The sequence below is a fragment of the Danio rerio genome, chromosome 22, assembly GCF_052040795.2.
Source record: "Danio rerio strain M-AB ecotype USA chromosome 22, GRCz13ab, whole genome shotgun sequence".
Taxonomy (NCBI): Eukaryota; Metazoa; Chordata; class Actinopteri; order Cypriniformes; family Danionidae; genus Danio; species Danio rerio.
Window position 1 is genome coordinate 41452233 of NC_141042.1, and position 14367 is coordinate 41466599.

Sequence of the window (14367 nt, forward strand, 5' to 3'; positions counted from 1 at the left end):
CGAGACCCACAGAAGCATCAAGATTTTGTCACTCTGTTGAAGTCTGTGAGAAACTCACACCTGAGCAATGCATGAGGCTTCATTCTCCAAATGAGAGGCGTCTTATATATGTATATGAATCAGTTTGACTCTAAAGAAACTCATTTGTCCTGCCACTATACCTCAAACAACTAGATTTAACCCATTTAAATGGCTCACAGGCATGTGTCCTCCACCAAAACAAAGTCATTTTCCGCCAACAACAGCGATCAGACCTACACTGTACGTGTTTGTACACACGGAGGATGACACTGACGCATATAAATAGCCACATTATTACAGTACAACAAGCAACCTGACACCTGCCTGCTGACAATAGCCGCTCAGATGACCATCAGCCTATTCATAGGCACTGATCACAGACACATCCAACTGCTGGCGGCTGCACGGTCTCTGGAAGCACTTTCAGGAAAAAAACAGAGCAAACGAGAGCACAGAAGATGTGGAGAAGAGAAAAAATGTGGATGATTAAGCGTAAGTGGCACATTTTACATGCATGGAGGAGATTAATAACTGAATGCAGCTCTTTAACCACTGATTGTTGATTTAAAGGGGGGCTATTATGCAGAAATCACTTTTATAAGGGGTCAGCAGTGTGTGAATATAAGCAGCCTCTAATGGTGAAAGTGTATTAATTGTGTTTGTTTATAATCAGACTTGATGAAGGAAGCACTTTGATTGACATTCTCCCTTTGTATGATGTCATCAGAGGGGGAAAGCCCCGCCCACTAGTGACCATCTCTCCCTCATTACCATAGGACGTCAGTCTTGTATTTGAATCAGCAGCTGACATGCAGGCACTTGTAGCTCCGCCTCCTGAAAAGAGCACTCTCATTTGGATTTAAAGCGACAGTCACCAAAACGCCGTAATTAGGATCAAAGCCTAAAAGGGTCAGCTTCAGAGAGTTATAAACATTATTAGTGAGCTGAAACTTCACACACACTTTCTAAAGACATCAGAGACGCATTTCACATCTTGTAAACAGTGGCATTATGGGTCCCCTTTAAAAGCACCAACACAATACTCATTTGTGTATTTGAGACATGTTCGATTTCTGTTTCAGCCCCTACTGAGCACCCAAAGGAGTCCAAATACAGGCCTGTGCTGGAGGTATTCCCCTTCGCAAACACACTGCACGCTCATTTACACTCGGCTAGTGGAAAGTCCCGTGCTTTTCTCTGTTTGCAGAGCGCTGCCACAGTTGCATTGTTCTCCAGTGCATCGCCTCAACCGCGTCCTCTCTCTTTACTGACGTGCTTTGCAAATATTTTGCACAGGATGACTTGCTTCTGCATTCGAAAATAATGCCAGAGATAATTCAATCATTCAAGATTGTAATGGACTTTTAAGTGTGGCCGTAATATTCTAGTTGTACCTGTGTTTTGTAGTGATCAACATCTGAGAACAACAGTGATTCTAGCATGAAGACAGATTACAACTCAAATGCTCATTCATTCATTCATTCATTTTCTTGTTGGCTTAGTCCCTTTATTAATCCGGGGTCGCCACAGCGGAATGAACCGCCAACTACTCCAGCACGTTTTTACACAGCGGATGCCCTTCCAGCCGCAACCCATCTCTGGGAAAAACTCAAATGTTTTGAATGTTAAATCATTAGTGTCTCACAGGTCATAACTAGAGTTTCACACTGTTTTTTGAGTGTCTTGATCATCTCCTATACAGTTCACAGGTTTTCGTGTTATTAGCCATAAATTTGGCTTTTTTTTACATTTTCAATCATGTTTAGGTCAGGACTCCGGTCTGCCATTTTATTATTTCATTGCTATTATCTACACGGATCTGTTTGATGATGAAGGGAAGAATATTACTCTAATAAACATCTGCTTTCACCATCATGTTTCTGTTTGGCTCCTGCTGCAGAAAACACCAGCACATTTCCTCCACCTTCACTGACTTCTGCTCACACTTTGAGTGCAGTTTTTCAGAGCTCATTACTTTAGTGGTGAAAGCAAGCTTAAGTCCACTTAACATGCTTTAGTCCACACTGTCTTAAAGTTGGCCTTTGGGAACCTGCTGGATTGTTGAACCTCGGCTCAGTTGGCGTTTCTGTGTGGAGTTTGCAGGTTCTTCCTGCCTTCGCGTGGGTTTCCTCCGGGTGCTCCGGTTTTCCCCATGCACAGTCCAAAGACATGTGGCACAGGTGAATTGGGTAGGCTAAATTGTCCGTATTGTATGAGTGTGTGTGTGAATGTGTGTGTTTCCCAGAGATGGGTTGCGGCTGGAAGGGCATCCGCTGCTTAAAAAAACTTGCTGGATAAGTTGGCGGTTCATTCCGCTGTGGCGACCCCGGAATAATAAAGGGACTAAGCCGACAAGAAAATGAATGAATGAATTTTTTCAGATGATGACGAGAAACAGAGTTGTGTAATTGTGTAAAAACCACTGCCTCCTTTAAAGGCAGGGCAGAAATGGCACACCCTGATAGCCCCGCCCTAAAGGAATGATAACCCCACCCTAAGTGACTGATAGCCCCGCCCTAAAGGAATGATAACCCCACCCTAAGTGACTGATAGCCCCGCCCTAAATGACTGATAGCCCCAAGCTACAGGAATATTACCCGCACCCTAAATGACAGATAGCTCCGCCCTAAAGGAATAATAATCCCTCCCTAAATGACTGATAGCCCTGCCCTAATAGAATGATAACCCCACCCTAAATGACTGATAGCCCTGCCCTAAAGAAGTGATAACCCCACCCTAAATGACTGATAGCCCCGCCCGAAAGAAATTATAACCCCACCCTAAATGACTGATAGCCCCGCCCGAAAGAAATTATAACTCCACCCTAAATGACTGATAGCCCCGCCCGAAAAAAATGATAACCCCACCCTAAATGACTGATAGCCCCGCCCGAAAGAAATTATAACCCCACCCTAAATGACTGATTGCCCCGCCCTAAAAGAATAATAACTGTACCCTAAATTACTAAAAGCCCCGGCCTAAATGACAGATAGCAGCCCCTAAATCGCTGATAGCCCTGCCCTAAATTAATAATAACCCCACCCTAAAAAAATTATAGCTCTGCCCTAAAGGAATGATAACCCCACCCTAAATTACTAATATCTCTAATAAATACTGAAAGCACCACCCAAAACTACTGATAGCCCCGCCCTAAATTAATAATGACCCCACCCTAAATAATTGATAGCCCCACCCTAAATGAATGATAACCCCACCCAAAATGACATACCACCGCCCTAAAGGATGATACCCCAATCCAAATTACTGATAGCCCCACCCTATATGACAGATTGCACCACCCTTAATTACTGATAGCCCCGCCTTAAATGACAGATTGCACCACCCTAAATTACTGATAGTCTCGCCCCAAAATCAATAACCCCACCCTAAAAAATTGATGATTACCACACACTAAACGACTGATAGCTCCGCCCTAAATGACTGATAGTCCCAGCCTTAAGGAAGGAAAGCCCCGCCTTAAATGACTGATAAGTTTTTAATTTCATTTTTGGAGTTATACAAAGTTTAACTCAGTATTTTAGTCAGTTTGATTGATGTAAGAGTTGACTTGTAAGCTGAATTGATTCAACTGATAAATGTAAGGCAAGATCTGTATTTACGGTGTATGCAGTAACTGTGTGTTGTTGTACCCAGAGTTTACTCCCTCGTGACCCTATGAGCCGGCTCAATCTGAAGAGAGGGTCCCCTAAAGACGAGTTTCCAAACCTGGACAGAAACCAGACCCTGATGGGTCGAATCCTCAACCTGCACATGTACACACGACAGTTCAACCGCGCCACTGAGGGCGGGGTCATCTTTGACGATGTCATACGCCCTGGACTCGAGGATCCAGGTCAGTTTATACTTGATGGATTATTTAGTTGAAGTCCACATGAACTGGAAGCTGCAACCATTTTTTTTTCGTATTGTGATGCAGAGCAACTAAATATTAAAAGAGAAAGCAGTGGGCGTTGCTTCTTTATTATACTGCGAGCTGATTGGATGTAGTAAAGTAGGCGTTTCATTCAGAAAGATGGGGGGACGGGGTTTGGGGAGAGTTATTACAGCCTATCAGACTGCTCCTACTCACCATATATCTGTGTGTTATCAAAACTGACAGCTGGAGGGGCGTGGTTAAGTGTGATAGCTACGCCCACTACCTCAGACTGACCCAATCTGAAAACAAACAGCAAGTGCATTTACAGATTTTAATTAAAGATAACAAGGGCAAACTGTTTGCTTTTCCATAATGACATGCACGGATGAATTATTCACCGCTAGACTAGCAATGTGAGCTAACAAAATCAACATGGTTTGTTTTGATGAACCTACTAAAGGAATTTGTTAGATACCACCAGCTAGCTCTGGGTCCGAATATGCCTATTTACGTGCGACAGCATGCCTGATAGTTTCTGAATGCTAAAACCTGTATTTTCAGATGAAGACGCTGTAAGACAATCAAAGTTGTAATGTATTTCTTAGATCTTAATTTTATTACACTTTTTAAAAATATGATTTAGTTCGGTTTCTGTGCCCGTCAATCAGGTTGTCGTGGTCCTAACCTTTGACCAACACCCATTCCACAATGCACCAGCATCCCGCTGTAGTCCGTTGTGGTGAAGAAGGAGCTGAGCCGAAAGGCAAAGCTCTCGATTTTCCGGTCAATCTCCAAACCTATTCTCACCTAATGTCATGAGCTTTGGGTCATGACTGAAAGGACAAGTTCTCAGATACAAGCGGCCGAAAAGAGTTTCCTTTGCAGACATATAGATACGGTGAGGAGCTCTGTCACCCGGGAGGAGCTCGGAGTAGAGCCGCTGCTCCTCCACATCGAGGGAAGTCAGCTGAGGTGGTTTAGGCATCTGTTACGGACACCTACCTAAGGAGGGGTTCCAGGCATGTCCCGGAAGACCCAGGATACGCTGAAGAGACTATGTCTCTCTGCTGGCCTGGGATCACCTCAGGATCCCCCCAGAGGTGCTTAAGGAATTGTCTGGAGAGTAAGAAGTTTGGGGTTCTCTCCTAAGACTACAGTGCCTGTGACCCGGCCCTGGAAAAGTGGAAGAAAATGAATAAATGAATGATATTTAAGTTGACGAACAATACAATGCACTTCATATGCTTTTTTCTTACTTACAAGAGGCATTTTAAACCTTCTGAATTAGCATGCTAAAGTGTTTTTATTAAAAAAAAATTATGTGAGAGGTAAAAAAAAAACAAGGGTCTTGATACTGAACCTTGAGGCATGCCATAAATAAACTACAGAAATAAAACCCCCTACTATAAACAACCATATAACACATGTCTTTTCAGATGGAAACTCTATGAGGCGGTCATGTATTTATATTTATTTAAGCATCTTTTACATTTGCGAATGCTGTCCCTTTATGAAATAACTCAGTGTTTGTCTGCTTTTTATTTATTTTAACAGGACAGTCCACAGGAACCAAATCAGTGGGATGTTTAGCTGGCGATGCTCAGTCATATATCCTGTTCTGTGACTTTTTCGACCGCATTATTGAGTCTTACCATGGCTATAAGGTCACCAGCGACGCTGTACACGAGAGCGACTTTAACTACGACAACCTGAAGGTGAGAAAAACTCATTGTAATGACAACAAGCGAACGTCGAACACCTTTGACCAAATATGTTTTGATGTAATATTAATTGTACAGTTTTAAATCTCTTGGGGTGTAATAACAGCAGGCACGTTAATGTCATTAATGAACACGTCATAAAACATATCAGAAATGCAAATCATGTCAATTGACTACCATATTGTCAAAACACTTAACTTAAATCTAACATTGGCATCAAAAAACGTTAGTGTTTAACAGCAGATGCTGCTCTAGGCTAGTGTTTAACAGCAGATGCTGCTCTAGGCTAGTGTTTAACAGCAGACAGCGCTCTAGGCTAGTGTTTAACAGCAGAGGGCGCTCTAGGCTAGTGTTTAACAGCAGATGCTGCTCTAGGCTAGTGTTTAACAGCACATGTTGCTCTAGGCTAGTGTTTAACAGCAGATGTTGCTCTAGGCTAGTGTTTAACAGCAGATGCTGCTCTAGGCTAGTGTTTAACAGCACATGTTGCTCTAGGCTAGTGTTTAACAGCAGAGGGCGCTCTAGGCTAGTGTTTTTAACAGCAGATGCTGCTCTAGGCTAGGGTTTAACAGCAGAGGGCGCTCTAGGCTAGTGTTTAACAGCAGATGTTGCTTTAGGCTAATGTTTAACAGCAGACAGCGCTCTAGGCTAGTGTTTAACAGCAGATGTTGCTCTAGGCTAGTGTTTAACAGCAGATGGCACTTTAGGCTAGTGTTTAAAAGCAGATGGCGCTCTAGGCTAGTGTTTAACAGCAGATGTTGCTCTAGGCTAGTGTTTAACAGCAGATGTTGCTCTAGGCTAGTGTTTAACAGCAGACGGCACTTTAGGCTAGTGTTTAAAAGCAGATAGGCTAGATTTTTTTTTGAATGCTGGAGTGCTAGCATGTTGTGGTTGTGTAAAATCAGTGTATTTGTCCAGGGAGGTGATGACTTTGATCCAGCGTATGTTTCGGGTTGTGAGGTGACTGTGAGTCGCAGTGTGGAGGATTTCAGCTTTCCCACTCACTGCAGCAGGGGAGAGCGCAGACGGCTCCTCACACTGGCCAACACAGGTACTGCAGATACAGAACAGCATACTTCTGCTTAAAGGGACACTTCTAAAAATAACAACTGCTCACCATGTACCTATCTTTAATTTTATTTTCCTGTAAACACAAATGATATTCCGAAGAATGTTGGAAATGGGTGACCACTGATATTCAAAGTAGGATTTAACTACTATGGAAGTCTATTCCTATATATTTGAAACAATCTTAAAAATATATATGCATTTTTTGTTTTCTATCTGTGTTCAACAGAGAAAAGGAACCTAAACAGGTTTGGGACAAATGGAGAATGAGTAAATGATGGCAAAATTAAAATGTTTGACTGAACTATGCCTTAAAACAGTGGTGTTCAAACTCAGTCCTGGAGGGCCGGTGTCCTGCAGATTTTAGCTCCAACTTGCCTCAACACACCTGCAGGATGTTTCTAGTAAGAGCTTAATTAGCTGGCCTGTGTCTGATTGAGGTTGGAACTAAACTTTGCAGGACACCGGCCCTCCAGGACCAAGTGTGGACATCCCTGCCTTAAAATCAGTTATGTCAAACCTGTTAATGGAGGGTCACTGTCCTGAAATCAGCTAAACTCTAGGCTAGTGTTTAACAGCAGATGCTGCTCTAGGCTAGTGTTAACAGCAGATGTCGCTCTAGGCTAGTGTTTAACAACAGGTGGCGCTCTAGGCTAGTGTTTAACAGCAGACGGTGCTCTAGGCTAGTGTTTAACAGCAGATGGTGCTCTTGGCTAGTGTTTAACAGCAGATGTCGCTCTAGGCTAGTGTTTAACAGCAGATGCTGCTCTAGGCTAGTGTTTAACAGCAGATGGTGCTCTTGGCTAGTGTTTAACAGCAGATGTTGCTCTAGGCTAGTGTTTACTAGCAGATGCTGCTCTAGGCTAGTGTTTACCAGCAGATGCTGCTCTAGGCTACTGTTTACCAGCAGATGCTGCTCTAGGCTGCTGTTTACCAACAGATGCTGCTCTAGGCTAGTGTTTACCAGCAGATGTTGCTCTAGGCTAGTGTTTACCAGCAGATGCTGCTCTAGTCTAGTGTTTACCAGCAGATGTCGCTCTAGGCTAGTGTTTAACAGCAGATGTTGCTCTAGGCTAGTGTTTACCAGCAGATGTCGCTCTAGGCTAGTGTTTACCAGCAGATGCTGCTCTAGGCTAGTGTTTACCAGCAGATGTTGCTCTAGGCTAGTCTTTAACAGCAGATGTCGCTCTAGGCTAGTGTTTAACAGCAGATGCTGCTCTAGGCTAGTTTTTAACAGCAGATGTTGCTCTAGGCTAGTGTTTAACAGCAGACGCTGCTCTGGGCTAGTGTTTAACAGCAGATGTCGCTCTAGGCTAGTGTTTAACAGCAGATGACGTCCTAGGCTAGTGTTTAACAGCAGACGCTGCTCTGGGCTAGTGTTTAACAGCAGATGACGTCCTAGGCTAGTGTTTTACATCAGAGTTCTGCAGGACAGTGATTCTCCAGAAGGACTGGACACTCCTCAATCAGAGGGTTATACTTCATGCTGATGTTTATTGTTGTGCAGCTTTAGAGCAGCTTGGCGAGGATCTGCCAGGGAAGCTTTACTCCATCGATGAGCTCAGCCATGAGAGTGAGGACCGCAAGGTTGTGATGGAGTTTCCTCCAGCTTCTCTGATCAAGATCGGTGTGGCTCGTGACTGGCCTGATGCCAGAGCCTTGTGGTCGGTCAGAGTTTATAAGCTGTGTATATTTGCCTTTGGGGAAATTTTGCTTATTGAATATGTTTTCCCCTCACATTTAGGTTGAGTAAGGATGGATCCCTGGCTGTTTGGGTGAACATGGAGGACCATCTGAAACTGGTGTCTTATAGAAGTGATGCTTCCTTACAAGAGGCATTTAAAACCATCTGCATCAATGTGCAAAAGGTTTATCTTAATGACATGGGTCCTAATACTGAACCCTGAGGTATAAACACCTTTCATCACATCACAATTGTTTTTCTTTACAGTTGGAGACACTATATAAGAAACTAAGGCATACGTTTATCTGGAAGACTCACTTGGGCTGGGTGGTCAGTTCACCAGCGGAGGTGGGCACAGGCCTGAAGGCAAGCGTCTCTGTAAACCTGCTGAATCTTGCCAAAAACAAACGCCTGGATGACATCCTGGATAGACTACGACTTCAAATGGAAACGACAAGTATGGCAAGACTCTGTTTAAACATTCATTCATTCATTGTCCTTCGGCTTAGTCCCTTTATTCATCAGGGGTCACCACAGCGGAATGAACCGCCAACTATTCCAGCATATGTTCAACACAGTACTGGAAAACATCCATACACAAGCACTCACACACACTGATACACTATGGCCAATATAGTTTATTCAATTCCTCTACAGCAGGGGTGTCCACACTCGTTCCTGGAGGGCCAATGTTCTGGAAAGTTAAGCTCCAACCCTAATCAAACACACCTGAACAAGCTAATCAAGCTCTCACTAAGTATACTAGAAACTTCCAGGCGTGTGTGTTGAAGCAAGTTGGAGCTAAAGTCAGCAGGACACTGGCCCTCCAGGACCGACTTTGGACACCCTTTGCCCTATAGTGTTTGGACTGTGGAGAAAACCTGGAGGAAACCCATGCCTAAACAGGGAGAACATGCAAACTTGACGCAGAAATGCCAGCTGACTCAAACCAATGACTTTCTTGCTGTGAGGCCACAGTGCCACCCACATATCTTGATCATTGTTGCAAATATCAACATTTCATAATGGTGGTCTGAGTGCATTAAAGTTCACGAGGCAAGAAAACCACAATACCAACCCTGCTGCTGGAGATCTATGTTTATGCAGATTTCAGGCTCAATTCTGACCAAACACACCTTTGATTAATTATCAAGTGCTGGAGCTGAGCTCTGCGTGAAGGTAGATCTCCAGGAACTGGAGGACCTCTGTGCTAGACCCTTTGATTTAATGAATATTAACCTAAAACAGGAGCAGTGCCCACCAGAGCTGAGAAGTATGATCATATTAGTCCGGTTCTGTCAGCGATGCATTGGCACACAGTCTAAAAATGTACAAATGAGATGCAAATGTGGTGTTTTTATATATGTGCAGGCGATCCAGGCGTCTACAAAATCAGCAACCTGCAGACTATAGGTGTCACTGAAGTTGGACTGACCCAGCTAGTGGTGGATGGAGTCAAACTCCTCATTAGAATGGAGAAAAGACTGGAAAATAATGGGGGCATCGATGACTTGGTTCCCGCTCAGAAATGAAGCAGCAGGGTTTTGGCTTCGTGAGAGCTGAAGGCTCAGGATGCAAGACTTCTTAGGACTGCCACAATATCTATTTTATTTTGGAGGATATGCTGCACTAAAATACACAACCCAGGCTCATTCTGGAAACATAGCCCCGCGGACGTTTCTGGTGACCGCAAAATACGCCCCGGGAGGTACGTAATTGTGCAGTTTTTGTTTTCACGCCCGCGCTGTTTTCGTGTTACGCCACCGGAGGCCGCTGTCGAGCGACCGTCTGTCCGACTGAATGATTGACTGGGCTAGCCAATGGGCCGACCTACCCTCCTCCTCCTCCTTCCCTAAACCCAAGCAACGAGGTTGGTTTTCGGATTTCACCACATTCTCACCCTGTTGTTATGAACTCGTTCACTTTATTTTTTGGATTCTGATTTTTGTAAAGAGGAGCCCTGTGGCGTTCGCTTGAAAAAAATGAAATGCAGCCATACGTACCTCCGGCCATGTAAATTCGGTCTATAGAAACGTCTGTTACGTTTTCAGAATGAGCTTGGGTTGAAAATATATTGCGAAAAACAATGTTATTGTCATCAATGTTATACGTCAGTCAATATAATAGCAGCACAATGCAAATACACTCTTCCAAACAACACATATTTCATTCCTAAGAACATTTCATTTAACTATATTCATTTTAACAGTTTAATAATCAGGCATTGCAGTCAGAATGTAAAAGCGATAAATTCATTAATTATAATACATATAAAATACAGTTGTTAACATTAACTATTGTTTAGAAGCATGAATTTGAACGTAAATAATGCAAAAGTAAATGTTGATCTGTGATTAATAAATGCTGTACAAGTGTTCATTACTAGTTCATGCTATGAATGCAAATAATTAAATATATTAATTGATCCTGGATCATCAATATATAAATTGACTGATGTTGATCCTGGATCATCAATATATAAATTGACCAATGTTGATCCTGGATCATCAATATATAAATTGACCGATGTTGATCCTGGATCATCAATATATAAATTGACCGATGTTGATCCTGGATCATCAATATATAAATTGACTGATGTTGATCCTGGATCATCAATATATAAATTGACCAATGTTGATCTTGGATCATCAATATATAAATTGACTACTGTTGATCCTGGATCATCAATATATAAATTGACTGATGTTGATCCTGGATCATCAATATATAAATTGACCAATGTTGATCTTGGATCATCAATATATAAATTGACTACTGTTGATCCTGGATCATCAATATATAAATTGACCAATGTTGATCCTGGATCATCAATATATAAATTGACCGATGTTGATCCTGGATCATCAATGTATAAATTGACCGATGTTGATTCTGGATCATCAATATATAAATTGACCAATGTTGATCTTGGATCATCAATATATAAATTGACCAATGTTGATCTTGGATCATCAATGTATAAATTAACCGATGTTGATTCTGGATCATCAATATATAAATTGACCGATGTTGATCCTGGATCATCAATATATAAATTGACTAATGTTGATCCTGGATCATCAATATATAAATTGACCAATGTTGATCTTGGATCATCAATATATAAATTGACCGATGTTGATCCTGGATCATCAATATATAAATTGACTAATGTTGATCCTGGATCATCAATATATAAATTGACCAATGTTGATCTTGGATCATCAATATATAAATTGACCGATGTTGATCCTGGATCATCAATATATAAATTGACTGATGTTGATCCTGGATCATCAATATATAAATTGACTAATGTTGATCCTGGATCATCAATATATAAATTGACCGATGTTGATCCTGGATCATCAATATATAAATTGATCAATGTTGATCCTGGATCATCAATATATAAATTGACTGATGTTGATCCTGGATCATCAATATATAAATTGACTGATGTTGATCCTGGATCATCAATATATAAATTGACCGATGTTGATCCTGGATCATCAATATATAAATTGACTACTGTTGATCCTGGATCATCAATATATAAATTGACCAATGTTGATCCTGGATCATCAATATATAAATTGACCGATGTTGATCCTGGATCATCAATATGTAAATTGACCATTGTTGATCCTGGATCATCAATATATAAATTGACCAATGTTGATCCTGGATCATCAATATATAAATTGACTAATGTTGATCCTGGATCATCAATATATAAATTGACCAATGTTGATCCTGGATCATCAATATATAAATTGACTAATGTTGATCCTGGATCATCAATATATAAATTGACTAATGTTGATCCTGGATCATCAATATATAAATTGACCAATGTTGATCCTGGATCATCAATATATAAATTGACCAATGTTGATCCTGGATCATCAATATATAAATTGACCAATGTTGATCCTGGATCATCAATATATAAATTGACCAATGTTGATTCTGGATCATCAATATATAAATTGACTGATGTTGATCCTGGATCATCAATATATAAATTGACCGATGTTGATCCTGGATCATCAATATATAAATTGACCGATGTTGATCCTGGATCATCAATATATAAATTGACTGATGTTGATCCTGGATCATCAATATATAAATTGACTGATGTTGATCCTGGATCATCAATATATAAATTGACTGATGTTGATCCTGGATCATCAATATATAAATTGACCAATGTTGATCCTGGATCATCAATAGATAAATTGACTGATGTTGATCCTGGATCATCAATATATAAATTGACCGATGTTGATCCTGGATCATCAATAGATAAATTGACCGATGTTGATCCTGGATCATCAATATATAAATTGACTGATGTTGATCCTGGATCATCAATATATAAATTGACTGATGTTGATCCTGGATCATCAATATATAAATTGACCAATGTTGATTCTGGATCATCAATATATAAATTGACTGATGTTGATCCTGGATCATCAATATATAAATTGACCGATGTTGATCCTGGATCATCAATATATAAATTGACTACTGTTGATCCTGGATCATCAATATATAAATTGACCGATGTTGATCCTGGATCATCAATATATAAATTGACTACTGTTGATCCTGGATCATCAATATATAAATTGACTGATGTTGATCCTGGATCATCAATATATAAATTGACCGATGTTGATCCTGGATCATCAATATATAAATTGACTGATGTTGATCCTGGATCATCAATATATAAATTGACCAATGTTGATCCTGGATCATCAATATATAAATTGACCAATGTTGATCTTGAATCATCAATATATAAATTGACCAATGTTGATCTTGGATCATCAATATATAAATTGACCGATGTTGATTCTGGATCATCAATATATAAATTGACTGATGTTGATCCTGGATCATCAATATATAAATTGACTACTGTTGATCCTGGATCATCAATATATAAATTGACTGATGTTGATCCTGGATCATCAATAGATAAATTGACTGATGTTGATCCTGGATCATCAATATATAAATTGACCAATGTTGATCTTGAATCATCAATATATAAATTGACCGATGTTGATCCTGGATCATCAATATATAAATTGACTAATGTTGATCCTGGATCATCAATATATAAATTGACTAATGTTGATCCTGGATCATCAATATATAAATTGACTAATGTTGATCCTGGATCATCAATATATAAATTGACTGATGTTGATCCTGGATCATCAATATATAAATTGACTAATGTTGATCCTGGATCATCAATAGATAAATTGACTGATGTTGATCCTGGATCATCAATATATAAATTGACCAATGTTGATCTTGAATCATCAATATATAAATTGACCGATGTTGATCCTGGATCATCAATATATAAATTGACTAATGTTGATCCTGGATCATCAATATATAAATTGACTAATGTTGATCCTGGATCATCAATATATAAATTGACCAATGTTGATCCTGGATCATCAATATATAAATTGACTAATGTTGATCCTGGATCATCAATATATAAATTGACTGATGTTGATCCTGGATCATCAATATATAAATTGATCAATGTTGATCCTGGATCATCAATATATAAATTGACCAATGTTGATCCTGGATCATCAATATATAAATTGATCAATGTTGATCCTGGATCATCAATATGTAAATTGACCATTGTTGATCCTGGATCATCAATATATAAATTGACCATTGTTGATCCTGGATCATCAATATATAAATTGACTACTGTTGATCCTGGATCATCAATATGTAAATTGACCATTGTTGATCCTGGATCATCAATATATAAATTGACCATTGTTGATCCTGGATCATCAATATAAAAAATTGACTACTGTTGATCCTGGATCATCAATATATAAATTGAGCAATGTTGATCCTGGATCATCAATATATAAATTGACCATTGTTGATCCTGGATCATCAATATAAAAAATTGACTACTGTTGATCCTG

At 40.1% G+C, this 14367-nt stretch overlaps 2 protein-coding genes across 3 annotated transcripts in view; one reads left to right on the forward strand and one right to left on the reverse strand.

Annotated features, from left to right (window-relative positions):
* The window catches only part of mark1 (MAP/microtubule affinity-regulating kinase 1), a 426664-nt gene that overhangs the window by 313417 nt on the left and 98880 nt on the right, over window positions 1-14367 (reverse strand). The window lies entirely within an intron of this gene.
* zgc:172076 lies at window positions 391-10749 on the forward strand. The gene is given in 9 exon segments (NM_001113598.3): window positions 391-513; window positions 1104-1150; window positions 3676-3874; window positions 5453-5613; window positions 6538-6670; window positions 8195-8351; window positions 8432-8555; window positions 8639-8828; window positions 9743-10749. Coding segments are annotated over 9 exon segments (1206 nt in total). The 5' UTR covers window positions 391-479; the 3' UTR covers window positions 9904-10749.